This window comes from Hippocampus guttulatus, chromosome 8 (assembly GCF_054856545.1).
Source record: "Hippocampus guttulatus isolate MCC_2025c chromosome 8, RoL_Hgut_1.0, whole genome shotgun sequence".
Lineage (NCBI taxonomy): Eukaryota > Metazoa > Chordata > Actinopteri > Syngnathiformes > Syngnathidae > Hippocampus > Hippocampus guttulatus.
The window spans coordinates 12025692-12053081 of NC_141268.1; the positions used below are offsets into that span (position 1 = coordinate 12025692).

General features: G+C 44.0%; 2 protein-coding genes across 5 annotated transcripts; both read left to right on the top strand.

The window, feature by feature from the left end:
• Nucleotides 1-385: 385 nt before the first annotated feature.
• eif4enif1 (eukaryotic translation initiation factor 4E nuclear import factor 1) lies at nucleotides 386-13412 on the top strand. 3 transcript variants are annotated; one of them, XM_086118140.1, is made up of 20 exons: nucleotides 386-681; nucleotides 1903-2040; nucleotides 2123-2196; nucleotides 2819-2946; nucleotides 3263-3540; nucleotides 4306-4504; nucleotides 4587-4741; nucleotides 5296-5434; nucleotides 5537-5713; nucleotides 6117-6388; nucleotides 6914-6988; nucleotides 7162-7348; nucleotides 8521-8609; nucleotides 8801-8937; nucleotides 10476-10557; nucleotides 10635-10758; nucleotides 10833-11147; nucleotides 11268-11441; nucleotides 11833-11870; nucleotides 12498-12641. In XM_086118140.1, the coding sequence occupies exons 2-20, from the start codon at nucleotides 1939-1941 to the stop codon at nucleotides 12498-12500; spliced, it is 2748 nt and encodes a 915-aa protein (XP_085974266.1). In that variant the 5' UTR covers nucleotides 386-681; nucleotides 1903-1938; the 3' UTR covers nucleotides 12501-12641. The 3 variants fall into 3 exon arrangements, with proteins under 3 accessions (XP_085974266.1, XP_085974264.1, XP_085974265.1); XM_086118138.1 differs by lacking the exon at nucleotides 11833-11870 and having other exon boundaries at nucleotides 12483-13412; XM_086118139.1 differs by lacking the exon at nucleotides 11833-11870 and having other exon boundaries at nucleotides 12498-13412.
• A 1643-nt stretch (nucleotides 13413-15055) lies between these two features.
• On the top strand, nucleotides 15056-27329 carry patz1 (POZ/BTB and AT hook containing zinc finger 1). 2 transcript variants are annotated; one of them, XM_086117354.1, is made up of 6 exons: nucleotides 15056-16622; nucleotides 18107-18170; nucleotides 18260-18431; nucleotides 21051-21209; nucleotides 22985-23191; nucleotides 24794-27329. In XM_086117354.1, exons 1-6 carry the CDS (start codon nucleotides 15289-15291, stop codon nucleotides 25255-25257), a joined length of 2400 nt encoding a protein of 799 aa, XP_085973480.1. In that variant the 5' UTR covers nucleotides 15056-15288; the 3' UTR covers nucleotides 25258-27329. The 2 variants fall into 2 exon arrangements, with proteins under 2 accessions (XP_085973480.1, XP_085973481.1); XM_086117355.1 differs by lacking the exons at nucleotides 21051-21209; nucleotides 22985-23191.
• Nucleotides 27330-27390: the final 61 nt, after the last annotated feature.

Below are 27390 nucleotides of genomic sequence, written 5' to 3' on the forward strand. Positions count from 1 at the left end.
CCGTGCCACGTGACAGCAAACGATTGGCCCTGGGTTGGTTTAATTTGAATCCTTGTCAGCGGCGATGTTTCCATTTTGACTATCTTGTGCAACGTCGAAAGGCCAAGCAGGGACACCTGTAAACCGAGTTGTTAAATCGAGCACACCCAAAGCTATAGCTGGCTGTCCAAATAGTATGCCTTGTCACAAATCAAAGGTTTGTGTAAATTGTGGCAACAGTTTCACAAAATAATTCAGATTTTTTTCTACACATCCCTTATGTATTTATTATAAGTGAATTGCTGTTGTAATATTGATTTTCTCAAAGATAGATAGTAAATGTACCAAACTATTTCAAATCTACAAAGGCGCGAGGGGCACCGTGTCAGCTTTCTGAGGACCTTCTTAAAGCGGCGATCAGAGAAAATTTGCTGTTACGACTCAGTAAAGAGAACGTGTAGATAAGAATTTCGAATTATTGTTTGAGAATATTCCAACTGTGTAGTTATTTCAAGTGACCCTAGTATAGTCCGTTTTCATAAATCACTGCAACAAGTCGGCCGGTATCAAATTTGGTGGGTGGGCATTACCCCATTCCCACAGCTAGTTAGCTGGCTAGCTAGCTGAAGCTGCTAGATTAGCTAGCTAGCTGACATACGTGAACTACAGGTCAAGCACTTTCACATCCAGACGTCATACCGGGTAAGTAATTTCTTTGTCAATGTGGTACGTTTTCGGACAGCTGTGAATTGTGTTCTCAGCACGTGCTTTTAATGAGTTAAATTGCAGACAAGAGTGTCAGACTTTAAATAAACATTCACGGACTCAAGAGTGTGCTATTGATTTAGAGTTTTATTCACTCTGCTTTCGACAAATTCAGATTAGGGTGCATCTTCTATCAGTTTGCCAAATTGCAATTGTACCGCTGATAAGTCTCCCGGCTGCAACCAATTAACTCATCAATTGGATAGCATCGTAGATTTCAGTGCCTATACCTTTTTTCGGTCGTTTTTTTTTTCAACCACTTCCACGTCAAGATTTTTGCATGTGTTGATTGACGAACGACCGCCAGTGCCACGGCTTTAAGGCAAGTTTATATGTCGAGCACCATTCATTGCTGGGGGGATTAAATTCCCAATATAAAGGCAGGATAAATTGATGCATAGAGCAAAAGTGAAATGACAAAATGCCTACATTATCTTATTCCGATTAAATTACATCCAAGATGATGAAAGTTTTTTTTAATCACAAAGTAGTAGTGAAAAAGACTTCTTCGCCCAGATATACCTGTACTTGTATTAACACTTTTCAGAAGGATTGAACCAGAATGCTGCATCATTGCAGAAGCATTCAATAAGAATGCACCTGATGTATTAAAGTTTCATAGGGAACTGAAGGTCTTGACTAGATGTTGATCCAAGACATTCAGTGAATTCTTAAAATCTATTATTTGCTTACAGGAAGGCATTGTGGGGATTTTAGGGATGGCCTGATGTGATCTGGTTTCCTGGCGCACACAAGAAATCGAGCAGCAGCATTATGGAGTAGATACAGACACAGCTGTTGCGTTATTTGTTTGTTTCTTCATACCTGTTCGAACAGTCTTAATATCTAAACTAGCTTTTCTGTGCCTTGTTTAGACCATAAGATCTTTGTTGTTAGAGGTGTTCGACAAGTGGTAATAGGCCAACTTGGTCAGCACTTTTAGATGGCTTTTAAAATCTCGTCAGAGTCACTGACATCAAGATTTCTCTGTTTATTATGTTGATCATAGTATCAGACAGTATTGATTTTGATAGGGCCACAACAACTGGGCTCATGGTGGCCCCATTTTTATCAGGTTACTTTGATGCAGCCACTGATGACTTATTTTCCTTGAACCCCCCCCCCCCCCCCCCCCCGCCCCCCTCACTCCCCTCCTAGTGGAGTCATTGCTTGGATCAAATCTGTGTTTCTGCCATGGACGGTGATGCTTGTGTTGAAGAGAAGAATGGTGGCGATGCTGCCGTGGACCCGGTTAAGAAAGAACCAGCAGCAACAACTCCACATAGATATACCAAGGTGATAGAAGGGGAAAAGTAGTTTTCATTTTTGTTTGATGCATTCAAAAGCCTGGCAATATTTAACGTGTGTCAATTTTTAGGAGGAGCTTCTTAATATCAAAGAGCTACCAATCTCCAATGAAAGGCCAGACTGTCTGTCAGAGAAATATGACAGGTAAGAATGTATTGCAGGATGTACCGGTACATGAATCGTGTGTATTTGAGTTTATGGAGTAGAAGGGGACTAATGGGCAGCACTTTGGAAGAGAAGGGGATAAAGAGGCAGCGCAGTGGTACATGTACTTGGAAATGAAGGTCCTGGGATTTTGGCTCAGGCCCTTGTCTGAGGAATGCATGTTTTCTCCAGGTACTCGGGTTTCCTCCCCCATTCCAAAGCATCAATGTAAGCTTAATGGCAGACTCTGAATGGTTGCGTTGTCTAGATTTGCACTTTGATTGGCTCTCTCATCCACTGATTCCCAGCCAGGGGGCCGTTGCACATTCGTATGCCATGCAAGAACGTCAGGGGTGCTGTGAGAAATGGTTCCATGTCACATAATTTGATTTAAAATTATTAATTGCAAATTCATCATCATTCATCGATCTACGCTAGTGGTATATAGTGACAGGCAAATCAATAAAATGATTTTCCATGAGATGCAGGTTCCATAAACCTGTACCCATCTGCTGCCAGTTATACAATAGACTAAGTCATGGCTTCCTGATCATATGTCAACTTTGTCTCTCAGTCAGGTACCGGTATTTCTATTACTATAATTTCAAATGTTTTAATGCAGTGACGGTGTTTGGGACCCCGAGAAATGGCACGCCTCACTGTATCCCACATCAGGTCGTAATTCTCCAATAGAAGGCTTTAAGAAGGAGCATTTGGAGGACAGAGTTCCCCTGAAACGAAGAATCCCAGGTATTTATTTTTTATTTGTATTTTTTTTTTAACAGGGCCACAATTTATAATCATCACAGACTGACAAATGGTGGAAGTATCATAATTAACATTTCTGATGGGGCCCTGGGCGAGGGGCCGGAGAAATCAGAGATTTGATTATGGTGTTATTGTTTCCGCACATTTAGCGAGTATGCCTACAGTGCAGTCAAAAGTATATAGCCTTATACCCGCCGGGCCCCAAAAGCTTTTGAAGCCTCTTTTAATATACTTGATTTCTCCCATTCATTCAAATTCATCAGGTCTCCTCACTGTGTTGTGTGAAATTTTTATTCAGATCCTCGTGAGAGGTTAAAAGAGGACGACTTGGATGTCATACTGAGCCCACAGCGTCGCAGCTTTGGAGGTGGATGCCAAGGCAATGCTGCACCCGCACTCCACTCCTCCCGGCCAATCAGTCCACTTGAAAATAAGGAAAATGAGACTCTCCGTTTAGGAGGGTCCCGAAGAATTGGAAGTGGTCGTATCATTGCTGCCCGAGCCTTTGAAAGAGAAGCCCGCCTTGAGAAGGAAAGGGAACGGGATGTCAGAGACTTCAAAGATAAAAGATTCAGGGTTGGTTCTCATTGCGTTCATTCAGTAGGTCTACAAGGCAATATATTAAAGTGCCCATGTGTACTACTGAGCATTAGTGTGTGGATAATGGAGCAAAAGATATATACTGTTAGTTACCTCAAGAATTGTAATGGTGCAAAAAGTCCAACTTCAATTGCATGTCATCACTAAACTTTATTTATTGGTGCGCAAGTGTGCATCCGAACTTGGGATGTGTGCGGGCCACAGATGCAAGATGACAAAACTGGCCAAAAGTAATTAGTCTTACTTTGCACAATATTGCATCTCGCTATAATACTACTGCAAATAAGAAGAAATTGGTTGATTTGAGTTATTAGCTGGTGCAGTGGATCGGCATACAAGCCAATGGCGCGTCGGAATGTTTCATGGCTAAACGTCTTGTTTCTCATCGAAAGTACAAATACTTGCATAAAATACAAGGAAGTAGGCTGAAAAAGAACTACTCCACTCTAGTATGTATACCTGGAAATTCTACTTGGGTAACAAAATATTTGTACTTAGTCACTTGACACCTCTGATGTTGCTACAGTATTTAATAGATCGAGTTGAAATTGTAATCTAGACAGAAGGAATATCAAATTGCCCTTTCTTTCAGGCCTACCTACATCTAATAGAGAGTATATAATCTTTCATTAGTATACAGTACAAACCAAAAATACCCATGTTTGTCCCACTGCAGCTATCAAGTATATTTGCCTATGAGGTCCTATCATCTGATTAATTTTTTTTTTTTGTCTCGCGCAGAGAGAGTTTGGAGACAAGCGTGTGTTTAGTGAACGGAGAAGGACTGACTCTTACGCAGAAGAGGAGCCAGAGTGGTTCTCTGGAGGTCCGACGAGCCAGTCTGAGACGATTGAGCTCATTGGATTTGACGATAAGATATTGGAAGATGATAGACGGAGGTCCAGGCGCTCAAGAAAGAAGGCAGAGCCTCTGAAAGAAGGCAAGTAAAAATGTTTCCAATGTGTGAATGGACTGCCGCCATGGACTTACTTGGCATTTTGTGCGTTTATGTGAATCCGTAGAATGTAACGGACAACCAGAGGAGAAAAGTGCGAGTCTGCAGTCTTCAGCCGATCAAGAGGTTCCTCGCCCTGATGTGCTGCCAGAGCACTCCACTGGTGACTTTGACTTCAATGAATTTTTCAATCTGGAGAAGACCATGCCAGGATTGGCGTCTGTAAGTATTGGGATGCACAGAGGTGTTTTGATGGCAAAAGGTGTGGATGTCACAGATGGGGTGTCACTGTTTAGTCATGCCGGTGATACCTTTTGTTTTATTCGAATCAAAGCTAACGATGCTTTCATATCTCCTCTGAATTACACTTGATTATTTTTCCCCCCTTCTGGGCTCGCATGATAAATAGTATGCGATAGTAAACATCCCTAGTAGAAAACCTTGACTGTTCTGACTTGATCTGAGGTGGTGGTTGCTTCATCACTGAATTGTCTTGATTCCAAATTTATGCCCATCATGATAGCTACATGTCATTCATCAAATAGTTCTATCAGTGTTGAGCCAAAGTGGGCAGGTTTTGGAGGGGTTTAGGACCTTGTATTGTGAGTTGGTCTTTATGTATTGGACAATTGTCCTGGAAAATGTGCCAGACGAATGACGAATCAAATGATGGAAAGCGGCCTAAATGTAAGTGCCACAATAGCGTTGATATCCTTTGCCTCTGCTCGTGTTTAGGGGTTTCCACTCACTGTCACAGCCTCGGTTTGTCTTTTTAGATGATAGAGGATGTTTTAGGGGAAGGTCCTGTGTCAGCAAGCCGCTTCAGTCAGTGGTTTTCCAGCAACTTGAGCCCTTCTGGTAGCCACTCCAGCAGTCTGAGGTCCACTCCGCATGAGGAACTAGAAAAATTAGCAGGTTAATTCTTTGTTGTTGTTTTTTTCCTTCCCCCAGTAAGTGCTGAGAAGTTTCAAGTTGATACTAAATCCTGCAATCTTTCCTTCTTTACCCCTTGTGAAGGGCTTGAAGCCCTTGGCACATCCTCCGGCCAAGGTCCTGCTCCATTTTTCACACCCATTCAGTCATCAGAGTCCAAGGAGAAGGTGGACATACTGGAGTTGCTGCACAAGGCCAAAGTAGACTTGAAGCCTCTTCTCTCAACCCTGTCTCTGAACAAGGCTCGCCTACGGGAAAACAGTGAGTGTTACTTCATAGTTCGGCCATACAGTACATTGATATCGTCGTGGAAATGGTTTATTTACACTGTACAATGGAATCGCAAGATGTTATGTCATATTTTCGTCATTGGAGTCAAATTTAAGTCGGTGTAAGTTTGCGCACCGTAGGCTATTTCATGGGTAAGACAGATGTTGGTATTTGGATTAAATGAATTGTCTTAATTCAGTTTATTTGATAACTACTCATTATGTAGTGCTATAACTTAAAAGCATTCTACAATTCTTTGTTCCTTGTGGTACCAAATACCACCTAGTCTATACCTTTGTCCAGGTACCAGGGTCAACTTTTTTTTTTTTTTTTTTTTTTACTACACAGTAGAGAAAAATGTTAAGTGAAGTGACTGGCATTATTCCAACCATAGCTCACTCTGGAGCAGTGCTGTCCCTGGAAGAGGTGGAGGGGGCAATGAAGGGCATGAAACTGGCCTCAGAACCCCAAGTGCAAAAGGTACCACCTCCACGGAGAGGAAACGGGACGCCCTTCATGGCTGAGCACTTAGAGGAAGCTTTAACAGGTGGTCCCAGTGCTCGTCCACGTGCACATGACACCGATATGTCAGCCTTTAACAAACTGGTCAGCAGCATGAAGGCAAGTGGAACTCTGCCAAATCATCCTAAAACCAACTCAAGCAATGTAAGTATGATGTAAATGTTTGTATTAGACACCTAATGAATGGTTCACTGTTAGAGAGATGGCAAAACATTTGGAAACTATATGATAAGTGATGGGCATAAATTTGCTTCTCGGCCTGAATTTTCATGGTGTGAACTGTCAACATTGCACTACTCCTTCATGCAAGTGAAGCTTGTGCTGATGTTTCGGACAATGTATGCATTTAGACATTTGATTTTGACTTTTGAGGATTGGCTTGCCCAAAGTTAAAACCAGATGCATCATTAATGGTCTTGCATAAAAAACACTTGGGTTGATCTTGGAAATGTTCTTACACACACCTCAGTGGGCTGCAGTTTGAAGAGATTGCCAAGTAACTTGATGCCTTTCAGACATTGAGCAAGACCCTTATTTGTATTTGTCATACTCCCAAAAACCTCTACCTCAAGCTTCACATTGCATGATGCTGCTGGGGATTGATGTCTTGGAGGAAGTAAGGGTTGCATTGCACATTCATGAATTCAATCTCCTTGTGTGTCATCGCAGCAACCTTCAGACCAATCTGTGGCGGCACTGACTGAAGTTTCGATGCCACCGCAGCAACCGAAAAACATATTCCAGGTATTTGAGATAGCAGTGGGGTCTCCTTTCACAACAACCATCATTTGATTGAACACTGATGTGAAGACTTAAAAATGTAATGGTTGTATGCTGTTAAATATCCATCCCACACTTTTGTTGCGCCTCAGAGTTTTTGTGTAATATTTTCTGGAAATGTGTGTTTTGCAACATAGGAGCTTTTGGGAGGGCCTGCTCGTAGTCGCTCCCCAGTGCTACTCGGCAACCTTTTGGGCAACTCTGAGGTCTCGGCTCCTCCCAGCTCTCTACATGGCCTGCTGCACAAGGGTCCCTCACTACCTCTCTTCCCCCAGAGGTCACCCTCCCCCGACTACTTCAACAGTCGCTTGCAACATCCAGCAGGTAATAATAAAAATGTTCCAACAGCCTGTTAAAGAATCAAAATGCCTTTGATTCTTGTCCAGCGTGACCTGAGAGCACTTGGAATACTTAGTGTATTTTCAGACTAATTTGCTCCTCAGTATAAGTTGCGCTAGTCAAAAAATGCAATATGTTGAAAAAGAAAAACCCATAAATGTCTCCGAGTATAAGTCCAATTTTTTAGGGAAATTGGTTTAACAAAAACAGATCACAAATGGTAAAGCTCGGACTCGCATGCAAAATCCCCGTTCCTTAGTCTTGAATGTGTTCGGAAATGCACTCCAAACTTGCGCTGTTTCACTCAGATGGTTTGGAAACTCGCAGCACTATTTCAAATGTGCTGCTAGGTCCAAGCCAGAGCTGCTGATCGGTGGTTTATAACATAGGCTGCGTTTGGAAATTAATGGGAGAGGAATGCGCTCTGCCTCTCCAGACACACGCACTCTGAGTGGTGTTTAGGCTTCAAAGTGAATTTCTGAATGCACCCCTTGTTGAAGGCAGAAAACGAGTTCCAATTGATGACACTTTCGTTTATGGAAAAACTTTTTTTTCTTTAAAATGGCTTACCTCAACTAGAATTCTACAACACATTGTGACCAAAGGTAAAATCCTGATGAGTTATCGTGCATTTTGAAACTATAAATCCTTGTTGTGGCATAAGGAAGCTGCATGCTAAACAAGCAATACATATCACATATTAGTTGCCATGGCTACGATTTCTTCCTCACCTTCATTTCCTCCTCTTTTGGTGTATTTGTATATCCTGGCCACAGCAATAAGACACCAAAAGTATTTGCCAATCGACGAGAAAGCCAACACAATTGGGGAACTGGGATTTTGGGTCCTAGTCCGAGCTCCAATTTCAATATTATACAAGTCACACCTGAGGAGGGGTTGCAGGACCAGCCAAACGATGAAAAAAAGTGACTCGTCTCTGACTTCACCTATTTTTATTTATTTTGTATTGGGGGGGGGCATCCTGTGTTGTGAATATTTGTTTTTAATATTCCCTCTTGGGGTGATAATAAGTGCATACATTTTAGACTTGTTGTAGACAACTTAACTACTACAGTGTTCCAAGTCATTTTTGTGAGGTACCCTCAGAACAAAACTCTTGATGGGTACTTTTTGGGTCTTCCTCATGTTATCGCAAGGCTTTCCTGTTGGTGCTCAGCCCATGATGCCTGATCAATATGCTGACATGCACAGGTCGATCAGCCCGGCATCTGCAGCCCAGCATCAGGTAGCATAATTTTTTTCCATAGTGGAGGAATTGATTGCTGTATCATAAATTACATTGTGTACAGTTTGTTTCATGGGTGTAATCCCAGGCCATATTTATTTTTTGTTGTTGTTTAATTTGTTCTTTTGCGGAATGAAAGGAATCAATCACATTAGATTCATGATCATTCAACTTGTTTTACTTTTTGCCAGATGAGGATGCTCTCAATGCCAGTGAATCATGCAGATCTTGAAGCACTAGCATTTCAACAGGATCTTGCACTGCATGGCCATCACCAATTCCCATCTGGCTACAACAGGCTGCCACAAGACAAATCTTTTCGGAATCGGTGAGTGAGGGTTTTGTTTTGTCGCCCCCACCCCGATTAAGCTTAAATACTAAATGCTGCGGTATCTCAACTTCTGAATGACCAAACTCAAGCTCAGTGAACTTCTGGAGCAGCACTTTGGCAGATGGCAAATAATTATTGAAAAATTAGGCCAATTGTTTGCTCCAAGCAGTTCATTGCCACTTAAGTTGACGTTTACATTAAATATAAAACAATTATACGCATTTAACAAAAGAAAATTAACTGTCTTACAAAAGGTCACTAGCTAAATGCTAGCATACTATTCAAATTGCTATAGACGAGCTAATGAAACAAGCATAAATGTTGCGGTAATTATGAACAGTTTAACATTAGAACACAAGCGGTAGCAACGTATGCAGGCATAGTATTCAATAATACGTGGGTATTTCCTCCGCAAAAAAAATATATTTGTATATGTATAGCAACTTAGTTGAGTTGACTGTATGTGCTATTCTGCCCCCCAGTTCTCAACTTGAACACACCAGGATTGTGAAAAACATCAATCCATTTTTTCCACTTATCCGGGGTCGGGTCGCGGGGGCACCTGCCTGAGCAGGGAAGCTCAGCACTTCATCCAGCTGTTCTAGGGAGGGGGGCGGGAGGGTGTCTGCTGGTGTTCCCAGGTCAGCCGGGAGACGGTCTCTCCAGCTTGTCTTGGGTCGTCCCCAGGCCTCCTCCCAGTTCAATGTTTTTGGAACATCTCACCAGAAGGCATCCAGACCACAGGTGGTGAGCCCTTGGGAAGTTGGGACCCACATTACCCTATGGGTAGCGGCCCGTCGACCAGGCACTCCCTTTAAGGCCGCTCCACAGGAGCGCCCCAGTGATAGTAAAAACGTGTTAGCCAAAAAAATTGTTTAAACTTGCAAGTCAAGGCACCTCTGCTCTGCATACAAATGGGCGGTTGATAGAGAAATCTACGAACAAAATTGTATCATGTTCAAAGTTTCGGTTAATTTGGGCATGTCTAGACATACTCAGCGCAGAGGTGTCGGCCGTTCAGGCGGAGGGCCTTTCCTGAGTAATCACGTTAAAGCAAGGGGGGCGAAGGCTAAATTCAATCACAGAGTGGGAATAAACAAATTGGGAACAAAGAGTCGTTGAATACCAAAAGACAGTTTGGGAACAGCTGTCGCGCCCAGGTGGACATTAGTCATCAGCAAAGTCTGTGACTTGTGTATTCGGGTAAATCAGATCATTACCGGGGGGTGCGGGGTGCAAATCTCGGGGGCAGTGTCTTTCTTATATTTTGCAATAAAAGTTCGAACCGGCGGAGAGGGAGGCAGGTGTGATCGCGGAGCAACTAACCGTCGTTCGCTCTCAGAGATCCGCTCCCGCCGATATTGAAGACAATTTTCCTGTGTGCCGAGTCATTTCTTTAACTTTGTCCGAGAAAATCTCTGACAGCGGTGTAATGTGTTCATATTCGTAACTAAATTGTGTGTATCATTTAACCAACGAAGTGAAAGGCTAGATAAGTTTTACTTCCTTGCTTAGATGTGGTGTGCTTGTTTTAGTCCGCAGCGTGTTAACCGCTCCCCTGGTCCAGGCTCACAGACTGCTGGAAGAAACTCACCAGGAAGCGCTGTCACCAGTATGGTAAGCATAATATTTATCTGCCCCAAAAATTTGTCCCACAGATGCAAAAAACAGCTTTGTTTTTTTTCTTGCAACAGTTGTCTCCATCATTTACACCTACATCAGTAATCCGTAAAATGTATGCAACAAAAGAGAAAAGCAAAGATGATCCGTCAAGCCGATTCGAGTCCAAAGAGGAGGCAGCAGCGCACTCTCAAGATGGTACAGAGCCTTCATTTGCCTTTAGTCTGAATTGGTGATGCCTACATTGAAATTGATTGATCTTATGATTTCAGAGAACAATTCCCCCAGTTTACACCTGGAAGCAACTGAAGGCAATGGTGCCCAGTCTGGTGGGGTAAAGTCCTTCTCACAGACCTTGCCGAGCAAAGACCAAGAGCGACTCAGGCCACTTTCTACCGGACATCACACACCCACCACGGCACCACCAGGACCATCCTCAACGTTCCCGCGTTCCATCTACCCGGTACCGCTGCTATCCCACGTACCAATAGTGCGCCCGCCTCCTCAGCTCCACCCCAGTGTGGTTCAACGAATGCTGGCACAGGGAATCCAACCCCAGCAGCTTGCCCCAGCATTGGTCCAAGCAGGTAACTGTTTGCCCAGGCCATTCTTTTATTCCTTAGCTTGCTATATAAGCTCTCCTTTAAAATGTAGCGGATGCTGCGCCTCATTTTTTGAACAAGTCTGAGTACCCTTGTCATTCTCAGGAATATATCCGCCACATGTTGAACTTGCGCAACTTCAAGGCTTGCCCCCTTCAATACTGGGCCAAACCCTGTACCCTCTCAGTGCAACGGGAGGGCATCCGCTTCTACCTCCCAGAGCAAACAATCACATGCAGCTGGCAGTAATGCAGCAGCAACTTCAGCAGCAGAGACAAAGTGAGTAAAATCCAATCTTGTGATACATTGCGGCCATCTTAAGAGAGACTCATTCACGAGTACATGCTCGTCATCCAAGTTAAGAGAATAAAGGCCACAGTGGTAAAACTTTTAAACGGAGCACGCTATTCAAACATGCGTCGACCAATTCATTTGGAACAATAATTCAATACAAACTGGCTGACCGGAAAACTTATAATGGAGAATTAAGCCACTGAACAAATGTATTTTTGTGGCTTGAAAATGTAATTGTCTGACAAATCAAATTGTTTACATCACCAAAGTCAACTCGGGAAGAGCTGATGCGCACCATTTTTCAAAATGGGTTCATCCTGGCCTTATGAACATCTTTAAGTTAAATCATTCAATTTTCTATACCTTTTCTCTTCAGGGAGGCTAGAGCCTATTCCAGCGGACTTTTGGCAAAAGGTGGACTATTCCTCAATTGCAGGGCACACATGAAGACAGAAATGCATTTACTCACATTCACACATTCATTCCTTTAAGTGGGAACCAAAACCATGCTGCTTGCACTGACATAATAGATCCTTCAGATTTCAAAACATGCATCTATCCTCATGCGTTGGTGTTCGCTTGCCACAGAATGTATGTTGCATCCTTGTGCATGAAGCAGTGTGATCTCGACTTCTTTGTTTTTGTTTGCTGCGTAAAGGAAGCATGGACTTGTCTGTAGTGTGCACAATTTACAATATATGGTAATGAGATGCATGGTGTGTGTGCTTGCACAATGTGGAAAGAGAACACACAGACTCATGCAGATGATGAAGGTTCCATTTGTCATGTTGAAATCAGAAGGCTCTCTTATGCACCTAATGTCAGGAGTTCAGTATTGATTTCTGCCTTCTGGGTCTTCCGGGAATTGGTGAGGGCTGGCAAATCTGCTACTTTGAAGTCTGGCTACACGGTTATTATAGTACATTAGTTTTCCAACGTACGAGCACTCTCCTAAATGCCAGTGACTCGCTGTCGTTTTGTTTTATTCATCATCCATTGTGTTATCATTTGAGCATTTGTTTGAAGTTTCTTCTCTTGCAGTAAATCAGAGCATCCCAGGGCCACAGTCTCAGAACCAAGGACCCCATCGGACGAATGGCCCCCAGCGACACACAAGTCCCCCTCCAGGCCTGGCCAAGTGGTTTGGATCCGATGTGCTGGAACAGCAACTGCCCTCCATGCCGGCCAAGGTCATTAGTGTAGATGAGTTGGAGTTCCGGCCCTGAGGAACTTGATTTTGAGCTGGACTGTGAAATATATTTTCCCCTTCTCTCACTGATTGATGCATTTAAATGTGAACTTTAATTTGAAGCCACAGCACACACCTGGACGGTTTTCTTGACTTCAACCTTTAGGTCAAAGCTCTTAAAGAAAAGTAAGCCAGACAATGGAGATGTTACTGCAGCTATGTTTTTCTTTGTCCCCCCCCCCTTTCATTTTTTGTCCCTCTTTTTCTATTGGACTATTAGTAAATTTTGGAGTAATTTATGTATATTCACGATTGTACAGATGATGGGAACTTATCTTAGTCCCCATGTATATAGCAATTATTTCTTTTTCTAGGTATAGGGGAAGTGAAATTATGATGTTTAAATGCTGTTAGACAGTCACTAAGAGCTCGTAGCGCTCCTTCTTGTAGACTGGTTTCCTCGTGAACTGCACTGAGAGTTACCGTACGCAAGCGATGGATGGGGAGGTTCGTCGTCTACTCTTCCCTTGCTGGTGGCTCAGTTCGATAGTTGTGGCGAGCAGGATCATTTCAAGACTACTCCAAGGGACTGCTGGTTGTGCCTTCTGTGTATTTGTTTTGTTTTCCTTTTTGAACTGTATCCTCTACTATCCAAACTGCCACAAGAGGAGGCAGTCTTGAAATTTCTGGAGGTGTCTGGATTCAGTTTTTTGTGCTATTAAGTTATAAAGCACAGATAGAATGAATAAAAATTGTGACAAACGGAATGGAATGTTTAAGTGTTTTTGTATGGTTTACTTTTTGTCCCACGAATTGTCAGTTCAATTTACAAATAAGTATGAGTTGTCTGGCATTTTAAACATCTTTCTGCATGTCAGTCACTTAAATGGTTAAAATCCGGCCAGATATGTTTAGGTGAAATGTCACTAATTTTGTAAACGGAATTGGCTTGAATGTGAAATTCTTGGATCCAGATGATTGTATTGTCAGGAAATTAAAACGATTGCAACTGTACTATTCCAAGATGACCGGATCTTGGACATTTCGCCTCTCACATGAGAAGACTTCATCAATTCATGCAAGAAGGCGAAATGGCACCACCCCAGCCTGAGTGTCTGTGTATTTATCGTAGAAGTTGGAAGTATTGCCCAAATTAAGAACTGTATCACATTTGTGATGGAAAAACTACTTACTTAGATGGGGGAGAAATGTCTACCTGCTAATTTGTAGTTTTGTTTGGGTGGTAATTGATTTCGTCAAATCGGGTGTAACAATTGTGGCGGCACCGCAAAGTCAAAATACAATTTGCCTTTTTTCAGGGGCTAAATTATATTCCTCTTCTATGATTGCATCTTGAAGGCTGCTGGTGGGCTGGATTGCGGCAAAATGTTGATGCTAGTTAGGTTAGTACTGTGGAACAATCAACAATGCTTAAATGTAAAAAAAAAAAAGGAAAAAAATTCATCTCCAAAAATAATCATCAATCATCACCAAATGTAAGATAAGATATCCTTGATTTGTCCCACACTGGGGAAATTTACAAATGTATGTATGCATCTAACCTCATGCCCACTTCAACCTCTGAAAATATTAAATTGATAGCCCAAATATTTTTTATGGATGTTTTCCTCTCCATAGAAAAAGCGAAACATCACTTGATGTCACAAATCTGTGAACAATCTTCAGAACAGTTATGTGGTTCCTAGTTAATGGACCAAGGAAATATGCACTGGGTTTACCTTAAATGCGAGACAACCGATTATTGTCGACCATAAAACAAATAGACTGGTCAACGTTTTAAAAACGAAGCAACAGCAGACAAGTTATTAGTCTAGTGTACCCAAAATACTGATTTTGCTTGCCGTGTCATCGTATGCAATGGTCTTCGTCTACCTTAAACGGGATGAAACAATTAACAGCTTAATAATTATTGAAGTGTTGTGTCGCCATTGACCGTGAATTTTATTTTGGTTTGCTAAAATGATTATTCCAAAAACATGCATGGCAGGCTGATTGGACGCTCTAAATTGTCCCTAGGTGTGAGCGCGAATGGTTGTTCGTCTCTGTGTGCCCTGCGATTGGCTGGCAACTGATTCAGGGTGTCCCCCGCCTACTGCCCGAAGACGGCTGAGATAGGCTCCAGCACCCCCCCCCCCCCGACCCTAATGAGGATCAAGCGGTTCGGAAAATGGATGGATGGATGGATAAAATGATTATTGCTTTAAACTGACGGGTCACTGTAGATTCGTGACGTCAAATCGGCGTCACCTGGAGCCGAGCGAGTACCACGATGCTACTCAGGGCAAAAAAAAAAAAAAAGAAAAGATGCTACTCAGGGCAACATGTCGATTGCCGAGCGGAAAAAGGCTTTGAGGTCGACGCTCTGTTGGGGGAGGGGTCTGTCACACAAACAGGAAGAGGAGACCTGCGCATTAGGTATCTGCCGACCGTGATTAAAAAAAGACCCCCTGACGAGCCTCTAATCCTCCTCATTGAGCTGCTTAAGTGACTCAAACGCAACCACGCGCGCGATAAGGCCTTCTTAATAAACAAATAAGCGCGACCCCCCCCCCCCCACCCGTCGAAAAACTCGGGTCAAAGTGCACAGGAAGCTGGGGGGCTGCCATCTTTAGCCTGCCGCTAATGCTAGCGTCCAAACGTTCCAGACGCTACAACGACGGGGAGGAGCGGTCGGTTCGGGGGCATTTAGTAGCTAGCTGTCCTCCACAGCTCCACTGCAAAATTGCAAACTCTGTCCTTTCTCCTCCGACCCCGCCGCTGGATGCATTCGGCATGGAGAAGCTAGCGGAGCCGTCTTGGACCTCTTCCTACACCTACCAGGTGAGCAAGCACAGCGCGGAGATGCTACACAACCTCGACGTCCAGAGGAAAGATGGAGGCAGGTTCTGCGACGTGATCCTGCGCGTCGGCGAGGAGAGCTTCCCCGCGCACAAGGCGGTGCTGGCAGCGTGCAGCGAGTACTTCGAGTCGGTGTTCGGCCGCCAGCCGGAGGACGGCGACGCCAGGGAGCTGGAGATGCACACCATCAGCCCCAAAGTTTTCAAAGACATCTTGGACTTCGCGTACACGTCGAGGATCGTAGTGCGGCTCGAGTGCTTCCCGGAGTTGATGACAGCTGCCAAATTTCTGCTGATGCGCTCGATCATCGAGATCTGCCAAGAGGTCATCAAACAATCCAATGTGCAAATCCTCGTCCCGTCCTCGCGGGGAGGGAACGCCAGCCTTTTCCAGGCCGCCGGGTCGACCGAACTGGGCTTCCCGGTGGCTCAACAGCAGGATTTGGTGAACGGGACGGCGCTGGTAGGCTTTGCTAACAATGGACATCAGGTGGATGGGAGCGAAGCCGCAGCCGCCGCCGCCGCGCTCCTGGAGGAAGCCGCCGAAGGATCGATGCCTATCCTGCAGCCCGTCGACAGGCTGCCGGTGTCGCCCGAAACGACAACGTTGCATCACGACGCCGTATCGAAGAGGGGCAGGGGGCGACCCAAAAAGGCTGGCGCCTCAGAGGAGCCCGTCCATTTCAATCACAACGTGCAGAAAAACATCGTGCTCTACCCTTGCGGCGCTTGCGGCAAAGCCTTTACGGAAGCCTCCCGCCTGAAGAACCACGAAGCACAACATGGAGCCAACATCGGCGGCCGCTCGACGCCGGGCGGCCTGACTCTCATCGGCCAGGAGGATGAGGCGCAGTACCACGGGGGATTGATGCTGGACCACGGCCGCAAGCGTGAGAGGACCCGGCGGCACGTCGGCTGTGAAATCTGCGGCAAGGTGTTCCGCGACGTGTACCATCTGAATCGACACAAGCTGTCCCACTCCGGGGAGAAGCCGTACGCGTGTCATGTGTGCGGTCTGCGCTTCAAACGCAAAGACAGGATGTCCTATCACGTGCGTTCCCACGACGGCTCGGTGGGCAAACCGTACGTGTGCCAAAGTTGTGGCAAAGGCTTTTCCAGGTGAGTTCAACTTCATCGGTTTGCTTTGTGAGTGTGGTGCCAAGACCGTAAACGTCTTCGGCCGTAGATTTAACTGTCATCTTGTTTTGACAGCAGCTTATGATCTCGTGCCCTATATATAAACATTCGCGAAGAATGCTGTTTTCGTGTTTCTCGTTATAACACCCAACGTAAGGTAAATCGGTACCAACGTGTGCGGTTGCAGGCCGTGCATTTGGTTTTTCGATCGGCAGTGATCAACGGCAAATTTTAATCCCAGATGGCCCTATGTGTCCTCAATATGACCAGTATTTTTGACGCTGTTTTCAAAAAAAAAAAGTGTACTTTGGAACACATCAGATGTTCGAGATGTATTTTATTTGAACCCTTTTATTCACAATTTAAGATAACCCGCATCAGGATTTCTATTCATTAATTTTTTTCACAGGAAAAAAAAACGTTTTAATAGCTGGCCACTTTTCTGTAATGCACAATGCAGATTTAACCCTGCGTTGTAATTTCTAGCCGTGATCTTTCATAAAAAAAAAAAGCCTGATGCTGAACGCAACCCTAAATTCATGATGATCATGATTATTATTAATATTATATTATATTATCATTTATAAATGGGGCCCTGACCGATATGGCAACTTTTGGGAGAAAAAAATGATGACTGCTTAGTGATTAATTGAAAAATATATCATGCATGAAATAAAACGTAACAAAAAATACCCAATGCATTTCAATAAGCATCAATTCTACATAGATGTGTGCTATTCACAGGAAGGTAGGGTGCCTATTCCTCATAAATAGTTGGGGTGAACTGCAAAAAAAAGAAAAAAAAACATATTTTTTCATTTCCAGAATGCGTCATGTGGCACAATGGATTAAAATAAAGAGGTTATAAGGACATGAATCTTTATTTCCTTATTTGCAGGCTTGTATCATCAGACACAGAGTGCCATTGCACTTCAAAGGCAACGGCCCTCCAGCCTTTCCAAATTCCATTTGTGTTCATTCATTCCGTTATTCTCATTTCGATCTTTGAATGGTAGCCACAGAAAGAAGAAACAATGCTGAGATCTTGAATCATAGATGAGTGCTCTCGGCAAGCGGAACAAGGTCATTTGTTTGTACATCTCTCTGCTTCACTCCATGTTTTAGCTTAGCCGCTGATATTGTTTTCAGTTATCCTCGGTTTTTCCTGCGATAAATGACTGCACTCGGTGTCTGTTGATACCAATCCGCAAATAAAGTGACGCAATCGTCTATAAACGTCTCGTCCGTCGATATAAAACATACGAAGCATGAAAATCACATACCAGCATTGCTGTTTAATAATTATATTCAACCATGTAAATTGCTCAAGATGTTTTGCTCATTAACTTTTGCTGATCAGAGGCCAGAAAAGTGCTGGCCGTGCTGACTTTAGTCGCGCAAGAGAGAGAAAAATGCCTACGTTTGTCTCGGTGAACACACACAAATAACATATTTTGACCCTCCAGACCAGACCACCTGAACGGACACATCAAACAAGTCCATACAACAGAGAGACCCCACAAGTGCCAGGTGATATGAAGAATACTTCAACCAGAATTGAATAAGTTGTGATTGTTTTGAAACACTTAAGTGTACACCTTTGGTTTGGTATGTTGCAGATTTGTAATGCCTCTTTTGCTACAAGAGATCGCCTCAGGTCACACCTCGCATGTCATGAGGACAAAATTCCCTGCAAAGTTTGCGGCAAGTTCCTCCGAGCGGCCTACATGACGGACCACCTCAAGAAACATAGCGAAGGAACACACAACTATTGTGGCATTTGCAACAAAGGTAAGTCATTCCTGCCCGGCCGTACGATCCTGACACTTGTTCAGAGTCGTGCCTGAAGAGTTCTGTTGCAGAAAACAGGCACTGACAAAAAGTGAAGCCTCTCTGTTCATGGAGGTTGCAGACCAAATTATGATGCGGAATAAAATAGCCATATTAGAGCTGTAACGGAAGAGCAGACATTTATCCACTGGAGCTTTTTTTTGTTGTTGTTGTTTAACCCTTCCATGCACCGTGTAACCTAATAACATGATAAGCTGTCCACTGGAGTAACCGCTGTCCCTGAAAGGGTTAACATAGAACCCAGCACGGTAGGATATTGCCATGTTCTGTGCTTTTGTTTTGTATGTGGCATCCCATACTCGGTTAAGTAGAGGGGCAATGTGCTGTGGTATTTTTTCAAGAGCAGGCTCATATTTCCTCTTCCTCGCTATTTAGTCGTTAACACACAGCGCTAACGTGGCATCCATATTTCTACTTCTTTATATCCACTTGACTCTTGGTGTTTTTCGTCCTCGTCTATGCACTCCTTTTACATCAAGCACAAAGTATTCCGACTGAGACACATTGTACCTGAAATGCCTCGTGTTATGTGAGGTGTGTTGAGACAATTAGAAAAACATGCGGTTGAACGTTAAAACGTCAATAGTGACTTGCCACGGATCGAGTAACGGTTTGATGGTTTACCCTGGTTTGAAAAAGTAACGGTTTCAATAACCGCTAAAACTCTCTTGTCACTGGTAGCACGCTTTTCTTTATTCAGTAGTATTTGGCACTTCTAAGCAGGGCACGTCCGGCTGTGATAGGATTGGCTGCTTGCAGTTTTGAGACTTCTCGAAATAAGATAAGATAAGATAAGACAACCTTTATTAGTCTCGCAATGGAGAAATTCCCAATTCACAGCAGCAAAGTTATGAAAGGAAGAAGTAGCTGCTGGAAAGGCAGCCACTCACGCGGCGCCATTTTGAAGTCAAAATAACAATAAACAATTCCTCAGTTTTAAGTTAATGAAGAGAGGCCAGCCACCTTTTTTTCTATTTTTTTTCATATTCTCGGCCGAGCAGAGAGGGGAGGGATGAGCACTTCCAAACACCCAACACAGATGCTGGCGATTGATGAGAGGGATCCAGTGTACTCCATCCATCCATCTATCCACAGAGCTGCCAATTTGTTGCGGGAAAAAAAAAATCATGGGTCACATTGACAACACACTAGGGCTGGGCAATAATTCAATACCAATATGTATTGCGATAGAAACATGGTCGATTTAATAGTACATGCCTTCGATAAAAATATTCTGTAGAAAAAAAAGCAAACCCCCACTATGGCACTGTGCGCGTTGCAGCACGCAACCTCTTCCAGATACGAAATAGAAGCAGTCAAACCAACGAAGAAGAAGCCACTAAACCAACGGATAAGAAGCAGCTAACTCGCACGGAACACTCGGTTCAAATAAATGACGAAAAGGGAGCGCTAGGGACATGGAATGTCATCACTCTTGCATCGAAGGAGCCTCAGCTGGTGTGCAAGGCAGAGAAGTTCCGACTTGACATAGTCGGACTTGCCTCCACACACAGCCTGGGCTCTGGTACCAGTTCTCTCAAGAGGGGGTTGGACTCTCTTCCACTCTGGAGTTGCCCACGGTGAGAGGCGCAGAGCAGGTGTGGGCATACTCATCGCCCCCGAGCTCAATAGTCTCTTGGGGTCTTGGGGATGGAGCGGGATTTCAACAGGCAGATCGGTGTAACGTCTGCTGTGGTGCGGACTTTCTATCGGTCTGTCGTGGTGAAGAAGGAGCTGAACCAAAAGGCGCTTGAAGCTCTCGATTTACCGGTCGATCTACGTTTCCACCCTCACCTATTGTCACAAGCTATGGATTGTGACAGAAAGAAAAGATCTCGGATACAAGCGGTCGAAATGAGTTTCCTCCACAGGGTGTTTCGGGCACTCCCTCAGAGAGAAGGTGAGAAGCTCGGTCATCCGAGAGGGCCTCAGAGTCGAGCCGCTTCTCCTCCATGTCGAGAGGAGCCCGATGAGGTGCCTTGGGCGTCTGATTAGGATGCCCCCTGGACGCCTTCTTGGTGAGGTGATCTAAGCATTTACCACTGGCAGGAGGCTCTGGCGGACGACCCAGGACATGATCATTATTGGCTGATACGAAGTACTCGCCTCGTAATGACAAGTTGTTTCTCGATAAAGTGTTATATTTAAGTCAGCGAAACATGTCCAAGAAGAGTTTTGTGGGGTTTTTTTTAACAATATTTGATTCAAATAAGACATTTTCATCACACTTGAAAGACGTAACGGTATCGGCCTGTCTAATTTGTACTTCTACTCATACGGTGCCTCAAATTCAGTGGCATTGGTGAATCCCTGCTTTTTAGTATTTGATGAACGCGTGGTGCAGTTCAGATGCTACGTACATTATAAATGCCTCGTATTACAACTTTCCTCTGGATGGTTCTGTCCAGTCACTACTTTTATTGTGGTCAAACCAATCCAAGTGATCTTGGGCTGAGCATAGAACCCCCCCCCCCCCCCCCCCCCCCGTCCCCGTCCCCGTCTCTGTCGAGGCCTCCGGTTTGCAAACGACTGCCTTGTTTGTGCTCTTCCCGGTCGCAGGTTTCTCCACTGCCTCTTACCTTAAGGTGCATACAAAGACACACCATGGCTCGTCACTGCCACCTTCTGCCGCATTGCACACCTTCCCTGAGCCAAGCAGGGAACTTCAGATGCACAACGGCGCTCATTACCACATGGGACGTCAGTGCTCAGTGGAAGGCAAGCAGTCGCCGGGCCCATCCCGAAACATTCACGTCTCTGGCTTTCAACTGGCTGTGTTGCTTTTTCATTTATTGTTATTATTTATTTGAATCAAATGTGCTGTTGCATCTTTGCGTTTTTGCTTAAAACACAAGCGCACATCAGCCAAAGCTGCTCCAAGCTTCTAACTCACTGTGTGTGCTTGTCGATTGACTATCTGTGCTACATCAGTACGAATTGTCACAGACCTAAATGAGCAGCTTTTTTTTTTTTCTGCGAATAATCAGTTCCCGTCGCCATAATCAGCAGTTAATGCAGTTGTTTGCACCTTGTTTTGGACATGGCTTATTAATAACCATGTGGAGAGTTTGGCTGTCTTTTGTGTGTCCGGCATGGCCATGGCTGCGTATGGTTTGTTGCTTGGTTGGTCCATGACCAGCTTGTCCACAAGGCACAGTGTTGCATGTTATGTGATAATGCCTTCTCAGTTTGCCTTGGTTTCATTGAACAAAACCTAAAAAAAATCATGGTAGAGACTCAAGATTGTGAGCTAGAATGTGGCAAAAACGAATGTCAATGTTTCCATTCGACAGTCAAGACCAATGAGAAAGGAACACAGAATCCTGAAAGTGTTGCTGGGCACATATATAATATAAGCTTATCCTCAAATAGCGGCCCGCCTCACTTAATAGACTTTTACTTCATCTTTTACTTCATGTCAACGGCTCATCTCAAATAGACGCCAGAGGGAAACGTCACATGTGCTGGCACAATTCAGATGTTTTGCTCTCAAGTGGCACCATGTGGATATGGCAGCGTAAACTGAGAAAAAAAATATAAAACCATCATATGCATTTGAATATTTCCAGGTTGGAATCGGGCCGATTTCAAATGCGGATACATCTCATACCTTCCAATATGAATGTGGTGTCAAAAAGCATATAGATCTTTTGTACCTAAAAGTAGTGATTTGGTACTATATAAAATATCCCCCGTAACTAATGGCACAGCACTGTATGCTAAATAAGTCGTAAATATGTTAACCACGTACCATTTAATTGTTCTGCCTGTCAATGCTGGCATAGATAGATGAACAAAAATGTTCTTTATAGGAAATGAGTAATACTTTTCTGATCAATGAAGCGAAATTGGATAATTTCTCGCGGCACACCTGATATCTTATGACACACAAATGGGCTGCAGTACAGTGATCACGGCTTTTGATATAGCAAGTCATTACTGCTGGATTGAAAAGAAATCGCTTGATTTGTGACATTTACGAGGAATAAAATACACGTCGGCATCACCCACGTTGCCAGTGGGCTTGCGCTTGTCCGTTTTGACTGTGCTTTTCAGGCAGGTGGCTTTTATCATTTGGAGCTGATGCGGAAACTTAAGTGGGAAAGAATTACTTGCCCCCGCACAGTCAATTTATTAATTGACGGATGATGCATGGGTTTTTGCTGCCGCATCATTCAATGAGCATGTCGTCCAGCATGCTCCTGGCATGTGCATGTTCATTATGAGATGCAAATGGTTTGACTGTTGTATCCCAAAATGTGGCAAGGCTATTGTGGACTTAGGTTCATTTTTGATTGACGATCCTGAGAACATGTTGTGAGAAATATCCTTTGGAGGGGTTGAGAGATTTTTGGTGAAGCGAAAGCTTTTTAATTCCCCTGTCGAGCATGTTGTGTTTCTACTTTCAGCACTTCAGAAGGTAATTCTGTCGCTGCGGTGTCTGCTGCCCTGTTACATGTGTTTTTCCTCTTTTTGGATGGGTGGTTTTATAGACACCAGTCAGCAGCTTGTCCTCTCCTCGCCCGAGGCAGGGGCTCGCTTTCATGGTCTCTCTGGACATCAAGTTCTCCCCCAGCCCGGCCCTCCAGCCTTGGGCCCGCAGTCTGAGCTGCTTGTAGGGAAGCCAGGCGGGACTCCGTATTTCTGGGAGTGTCGCTCTGGTGGGGTGCCCACTTTCCCCATCCATGGGCCTGCTGCAGGTCAGTAAAGTCCAGCAGGTAGTGGGTGGGGCGGATGCATGACGCGGGACCACCGTAACGGTTGTCCTGGCGCCGCTAGACTTCATTCCGCTAAGAAACCGACTTTTACAAATCACTCGAAAGGAGCCTGGGGAGAGGCAATGGCAGAGTCAATCGTGTTAAACATTTCCAAAGGCATTTATACAGTGTATGTATATCTATGTTGTTGTTTTCTTTTGTTTGTTACGAGCTCCATAAATGAGGCTCATGAGGTCACGTGACATGAAATGTATGTGTTTTATTCAATGACATGTTTCCCATTATGTATGAGTGAGACATTATGGGGCCGTATTTATACAGTTTGTTTTGTCCAAAGAATGCTCAGGAAGTTTGTGTGTCTAATGCTCACCCACGTGGATCATTAGCGGCAACATTTTCAATGACCTACATATTAATCTAGAATTGAACAAAATGAACAACCCCCCCACCCCCACGCCGCCCCAAATTTAGAGGGAGTTTCCAAACTTTTCACTGGTACTGTACATACACACGTACGCACATACATATTCTACATGCCAGACATAGATATATACTGTACTACATACATATATACATACATACATACATACATATATGCTATAGTTATACTTTCATATGTACATGTGGCTAAAAAGTGAAGCATGGAGAGTCTCTCTCACTGATTTTCACAACAGCCTTTCACTTTACAGTTCTCCTTTACTTGCCCGTTTCCTCTGCTTATATTATTTTAATAAAACTACGTTGGCCAGGGCAATCTGCTTTTTTTTTTGTGGTACATCAAAAAAAAAACAAAAAAAAAACTTTAGTATATTTATGTGCTGACCCAAAACGTTTCCTCGTCAGAATACTAGGCGTTGTGGGTTTTCTGATACAGCAAGTTGGTAAGTGTGTGAGGCTGGCCAGGTGTGCGGGTGAGAATCGCCGACTGTAAATTGTTTGCACTTGTCCTGTTGAGTTGAGTTTTGGCCCTATTACTACGTGTGCGGCGGGTCTTGCTTTTCAAAACATTTGGACCAGCTAAGGCAGTTTGATTCCTCATTTTTTGTGATTGCTATGAAAGTAAACTTCTGTTAAACATTTAAAATGGCAATGTATTAAGGGTCCTGTTTACATACTGTACACATTTTGACAAAAGAGAGCCCCCCCAGAGACTTACTTTTACATTTTCTACAAAGGGAAAAAAAATCCTGTATATATTTTTTTTCTTCCTGTGGAAGTTGATTCTGCGATAAAAATAGTAGAAAAAAAATATTGTAAACCAGGAATTGGGAACAAAAGAAACAAAAACCTGAATATGTTTTGAATGTAATGATCATTTGTCAATATAATTGTCAAAACGTGTATTAAAAACGGAGGCTTTATTTGATCATATGTCCCTAGCTTTAGCCTTAGTAATTAAAAATGCATGCTGGAACCAACGGAACCGAAATTGAAGCCTCGGTGGAAACTTTACAGATTCCACTTGACTAGATATTTGTGTTCACTCAAGGATTGTGGTTTATGAGGCAGTTCTCCTAATGTACCCCCCCCCCCCCTCCCCTCCATCCTTCAATCTCTTCTCATCCCGTTTCCTTTGTCTCTTAGACGGGCAGGAAAACGATGGAAAATGTCCTCACCTAGACTCGGAAGAATCGGATCCTTCATTTGGTGAACTGTCCAACTGTGAGGAAATGAAATCACCACACAAATCAGACAGGCCCGAGCTGGAGATTCCCTCGCTGGCCTGCAACGGAACCTCCGCGGGGGCCCTGGGCTCTCCGGAAGGCCCCAAAGCCAAGACGGACCCCGAGAAGAAATTCAACTGCGGCATTTGCGGTCAGGCCTTCCGCACCAAGTCCTACCTCAGGAAACACCAGCACAGAGTACACAAAACCCCCAGGGCCCAAGCGGGGTCCGCTTCGGGTTTGAGCGAGCTGGCCCCCTTCTCGCCTCAGCAGAGCATGTCCCTGCTGGAGTCGTTCGGCTTCCAGATAGTCCAGTCGGCCTTCGCCTCTTCGCTGGTGGACGCAGACGCGGGTCAGAGCGGGGTGGACTTTGGGGGGAAGTGACCCCCCCGCACGCTTTTCTTCTGATGCTCTCATCCAGGCCCGCCGAAGTTGCTCCGTGTTTGACAATAACTTTGCCTCAAGACTACTTCTCTTGCTTACTGTGTATATTTTTGCCAGACTGCCATATGATTCCTACTTTTTCTACTTTTTCAGAGGATGGAAAGCGCATATACGGTGACATGAAGGTGATCTCTCCTTTGTATCGTTTGATGAGAAACTTTCAGTGGCTTTGATGGTTCATTGACCTTTCTTAGCTGCACGTGTTTCTGGACGTGACGAATCGTTAGATGCTCGCTCTTTCGCCTTCGGAGCAGCGGGCGACGCTTTAGTTGCGTATTTATGTTGCTCGGTTTTCCGTGGCGTGTGGGGAGGGGAGGGGGAGAGGGGTTTCAATCAGTGACAGATTCAAGACTTGGAATCTGTTCAATGCAAGCTAACACATCCTCATTCGCATTTGCTTTTTGTCACAAAAAGAAAGTCAAGCACCGACAGAAGACGAAAGTTAAAAGGCACTTTTTAGTTTGCGTTTGACATTTGCATTTCAATCAGAACTTTTGTCCAAGCAGATCAAGAATGGGGTTGTAGAAGAAGAACATTGTGTTTCTTGTTCATAGCTGAACGGGCGATGGGCTCACACGACAGCGGCGAGTCAGTCATCAGCGCGCAAAAAAAAAGAAAAATATGAAAAAAAGCAAACACCCCATGAGCCATCGGCAGTTATGTTCCCCGAATAACGTTCCAGAAATCTTTTGTGTTCCATCCTTGCGTGCTCACTGAAAGGGGGAAGGGGGCAAGGTCAGGTAGATGATCGTTGATATATTTTATTAAATGTAGATTCTATTTTATTAACTTATTTATGCCCTTTGCTTTTGGGTGCCGTTTTGTTTCTTTGCGTTGCGTAAATGTATTGATTTGACAATTTTGAAACTCGTGTAAAGTTACGTTTTCAGGAGATCGTGCGAGTGTTAGTACGTGCGTGTTAACGGTTTGTGATGGGGCAGCATCCGGACCAATCCCAAAAAAGTGAGCTGTCTTCTTCTGCGTCTTTGCATCCGAAACATTCCTCTGAAACTCGAGTGAGAGGTTTCTGCTGTATCGTCCGACGGAAGCTTGCCGAAGAAACACGACGGGAAGGATGAACAATTTCCTCATACGACAAGGCGCATCGTTTCGAGTCAGATTTCGGTTTTCTCTTTGTCTGCATCGACCAACGTGTTTGTCTCACCAAGTGAAGTGCGCGTGTTCCGTCTCCTACTTTTTGTGTGTGTTTGTTTCGTTTTGATTAGAGAGTGACTGTGTTTCTATATTATTTATGATTATCTAGTGAATTGTAACAAGTGTATATACCATCCATATGCACATTCTATAAATATATATAAATATCGAAGCAACCAATGAGGTTTGTTACTGGTGGACCTGTACATAAGCAAGCTTGTTTTGATTTTGCCCATTGTCCCGTTGTTGTGCTCGATGCTTGTTAAGTTATGTTGCGTTCCATCTTTGGCTGAGTGTCAATCAACTACGTGCGAGCTCAATGATCGCCCGCACGGCACTTTTTATTTGTTCTTTTGTTGTGATCTGTTCTGCCACGAAATGCGCTTGTTGTTATTTGAAAGACAAAAGTGAATTTACTTCACTCCCATTGGTACTTCATTGTAAAAGATGTTTTGGTTTTTCCCTTTCGCCCCCGAAACGTTTGGCTTTCTTCGTTCAGTCTGTTGCAAAGTGCCTTCCACATACTGATTGTGCACGGCAGTGGATTTAAAGGTTGTCTTTCGGTGAATTGTACCGTGACTTACAGTACATTGAAACTTTTTTTTTTTTAATTAAACACAGAAAATGTACAGTATCTCAACGTGGTATTCCTATATCGTCATACGAAACAAAACACATACAAAAAAAAAGCTTTTAAAACATGTGCGCTACATGTTTTGTTATAACGTCTTTGGACATATTTCAGTATAAGCCGCATACTTTTCTACTATATAAATCTTTGTTTTTGTACTCTGTTATTGAGTCTCTCTCGTTGGCAGAGAGACGAGGATCCAATAAATTTCAATGGAAAAGCCCTTGACAGCTGCACTGTTATTGCTTTCTCCTTCTATAATCCCACAAGTGGACCATTATAACGCC